Here is a 2851-nt window from a genome sequence, read left to right as displayed (position 1 = left end):
GGGGGGGGTTTAAGGGTGACTGCAGCCACGTTGACCCCCAGCTGCTCTGCTCCTGCCTGAGGGAGGGCAGCTGACCTCATGCCCCTGGGTCACAGCACCTCAAGGTGCTGGGAGGGCAAGGAGGGGGGGGCACCCATGGGTGCCTCTGCCCCGGCGTGACCATGGAAATGACAGGGGATGGGAAGAGCGGCCTGACCCAGATTCCCCTCCAGCCTGATCCCTCAGTGAAGTCATAATCCTCAGAAGGCTTCTGGGCCTTTTTTTTTTTTTTTTTTTTTAAATACATCCCTGCAAGTTGCCACGGAAACGACGGCGATGCTATAATTTCAGCGTTACAGACTTCAGTGTGAGAACGGTTGGGAGAAGGAGGCTGAAAATGCAGATGAGCCACGATGGGGACCTACAGAGGAGAAAAGTAAAACACAAGCAGCACCCGAAGCAGCACCCAGGACTCATCAGGCAGCCAGGAGGGTGATGGGGTCCTCCCAACCCCTGGGGTTTGCTGTGCTCCCAGTGTGGCTCTGCTCGCATCAGGGTTGCGGGTGGGATCCCATCCCAAAGGGATTCGGGGTGGGAATGCACATGGCTGCTGCTCCCTGCTTACAGGGATACCCGTGGGTGCTCCCAGCTCTGGTCCCAAGGACCTCCTGGGTTGGTGGGGTTGAGCTGGAAGGTGCTGGGATGACCCTGGAGCACCAAACGCTGCTGCTGCACAGGAATGAAGCAAATCCCACCAGCACGCATGACAAACCAGCTCCCTTCCTGCACCCCTTCCCAACCCAAGGTGACGCAAAATTACCAAAACAATCAAAATCAAAATAAGATGGCAGACAAACAGCTCTGTGCAAACACTGCCTAACGGGCCATGACCTGTCAGCAGGTCCCAGGGGGAGCCAGAAAGCCCCAGGGACTCACAGGGTGCACATGGCACAGGGCTCCCACATTGGAGAAATCCCAGCACGTCAATGGCAGAACGTGACCCTGGTGCACAGCATGGCACCTTGCAACACCTTGGTGCGTGGCATGGCACCTTGCAACACCCACCTCCTGATGCAGGGCGCCCTGCAGCACCCATCTCCTGGTGCAGGGCGCCCTGCAGCACCCATCTCCTGGTGCAGGGCACAGCACCCTGCAGTGCCCCATTTCTGGTGCAGGGTTCCAGGCTGGGAGCAGAGCCACAGAAGGATGCACACAACCTCTCACAACATTTGACTTCAGTCCCCAAGCAGGAACCAAACCCCAAAGCTCTCACATCCAACTCAGCCAAGACCAGACCCACCAGGATTCCTTTCTGCAGCGCCCAGAGCTCCATATTTACCACAGCAGTATTCATCTGAGCAGAACACAAAACAAATCTGCATTTGCAGGACAAAAAAAGCCCCCCCGTTCCCCCTATGCATAGAATCACACTGTGGATGTGTGCAAAGCAGCCCTGCTCCCTCCTCCACCGAAATGCCCAAAGGTCACACGAGTGAACACAGAGCTCCAAAGGATGAGAGGAGAACACCTCCAAGCGTGGGCAGCCCCTCTGCCCTTCACACCTGTACAAGTGGGGCTCTTCTGATGGAGCAGCCCTTTGCATCCCAGGGCCATGCATGGAATCCTGTCGCTGTTGGCCACAGGGATTGAGAGGAGCAGAGCACGGCCAAGGCTTCCTGCTTCCAACCTCACTCCCAACGCTCCGTTTCAGCCTCTTGCTCTTTGCTCCCAGAGCTCCCAGAGCCAGTTGCCATTGGGAGCTGCGGGGCCGTCCAAGCATCCCTCCCTCACTGACTCCTTCAGCCCAGCACAGCGCCGTGCCCCAGCGATGCCATTTTGGGGGACAAATCCCCCTGGGAATGCAATGGCAACACAGCACAGAATCACCAAAGTCAGAAGAGAGAGCCTTCAACATCATCGAGTCCAACCCCCGACCCAATCTCTTGGGTCCCACCGCTGCACTGCATCCCTCAGTGCTGCAGCGGTCGTGGTTATAAAGCATCGCTCCCCATCCCAGGATGGAATCCACACCTCTCTGTGTGCAACCACTGCTGAGAAAACCCAACACACCGACGGCAGCAGCACGGGGTGGGGGGGATGCTTACAAAGCGCCCTGCACCGCACGCATCGGGGTGACTCCAGCATCCCCACCATACAAACCCCCAGCAAGCACAGGGTACGCGCCAAGCCCTGCCTCACCAACACCACCCTGAAGACAGATGCTTCTCTCCCCCCTGCAGTAAAATGCCAGTTCTATCGAAAGGCTTGCTGAAGGGAGCAAGACGCAGCATACCAGCCACCAGCTGCTGCAGGAAGAGCCTTGGCTGCCTTTACAACCAGGATCTCGCTCCGACCATTTGTTCTGCTTCTATTTTAGCATAAGCGAGGGCTCGGAGCCGCGCAGCTCCCGGCTGCGTTCTGCACAGGGATGGGGGTATTTTGGAACGAGCCAACGAGCAGAGAGGTGCAAAGAGGGGGGCAGGGGCTGCTCAGTGACTGAGCAGGGTGCAGGAGATGGGCAGCCCAGCAGCCCCGCTCGTCACAACCCAAAGGGGGTGAGGCTTCAGCTGCCGAATTTGGGTCCATAGGACCACCACGCACAGGCCAGTCGCTTGCCAGCCAAATCAACTCTCCTCTTAGCACACACTTCTCACAAGGGCAGGAATCCCTCTCCCGTGGAGATCTGCTGCATTCTGGGCAGGATGAGGCCACCCTAAGGCCGTCATGGTGTGGAGGATGTAGAGGTTCCAACCACAGCCCCACATGGTTCCCATTCCACTCCACCCCACCAGCAATGCATCGCCATGGGCGCAGGGACCGAACCGCACTCACAAAACCAAAGCATCGCCGGAGCACAAGAACTCATCCGTTC

General features: G+C 57.9%; 1 protein-coding gene across 2 annotated transcripts; it reads right to left on the bottom strand.

Annotated features, from left to right (window-relative positions):
• Nucleotides 1-19: 19 nt before the first annotated feature.
• LOC122191584 lies at nt 20-2842 on the bottom strand. 2 transcript variants are annotated; one of them, XM_042891899.1, is made up of 2 exons: nt 1031-2842; nt 20-1000 (listed from the first exon to the last, which is right to left on the bottom strand). In XM_042891899.1, the coding sequence occupies exons 1-2, from the start codon at nt 1979-1981 to the stop codon at nt 401-403; spliced, it is 1551 nt and encodes a 516-aa protein (XP_042747833.1). In that variant the 5' UTR covers nt 1982-2842; the 3' UTR covers nt 20-400. The 2 variants fall into 2 exon arrangements, with proteins under 2 accessions (XP_042747833.1, XP_042747832.1); XM_042891898.1 differs by having other exon boundaries at nt 20-1010; nt 1041-2842.
• Nucleotides 2843-2851: the final 9 nt, after the last annotated feature.

The sequence above is a fragment of the Lagopus leucura genome, unplaced genomic scaffold (assembly GCF_019238085.1).
Source record: "Lagopus leucura isolate 7727_CA_CO unplaced genomic scaffold, USGS_WTPT01 27066-0_obj-0_obj, whole genome shotgun sequence".
Classification (NCBI taxonomy): Eukaryota; Metazoa; Chordata; class Aves; order Galliformes; family Phasianidae; genus Lagopus; species Lagopus leucura.
Note: the sequence above shows the minus strand (reverse complement) of the source record. Positions and strands in the feature narration are given on the sequence as shown.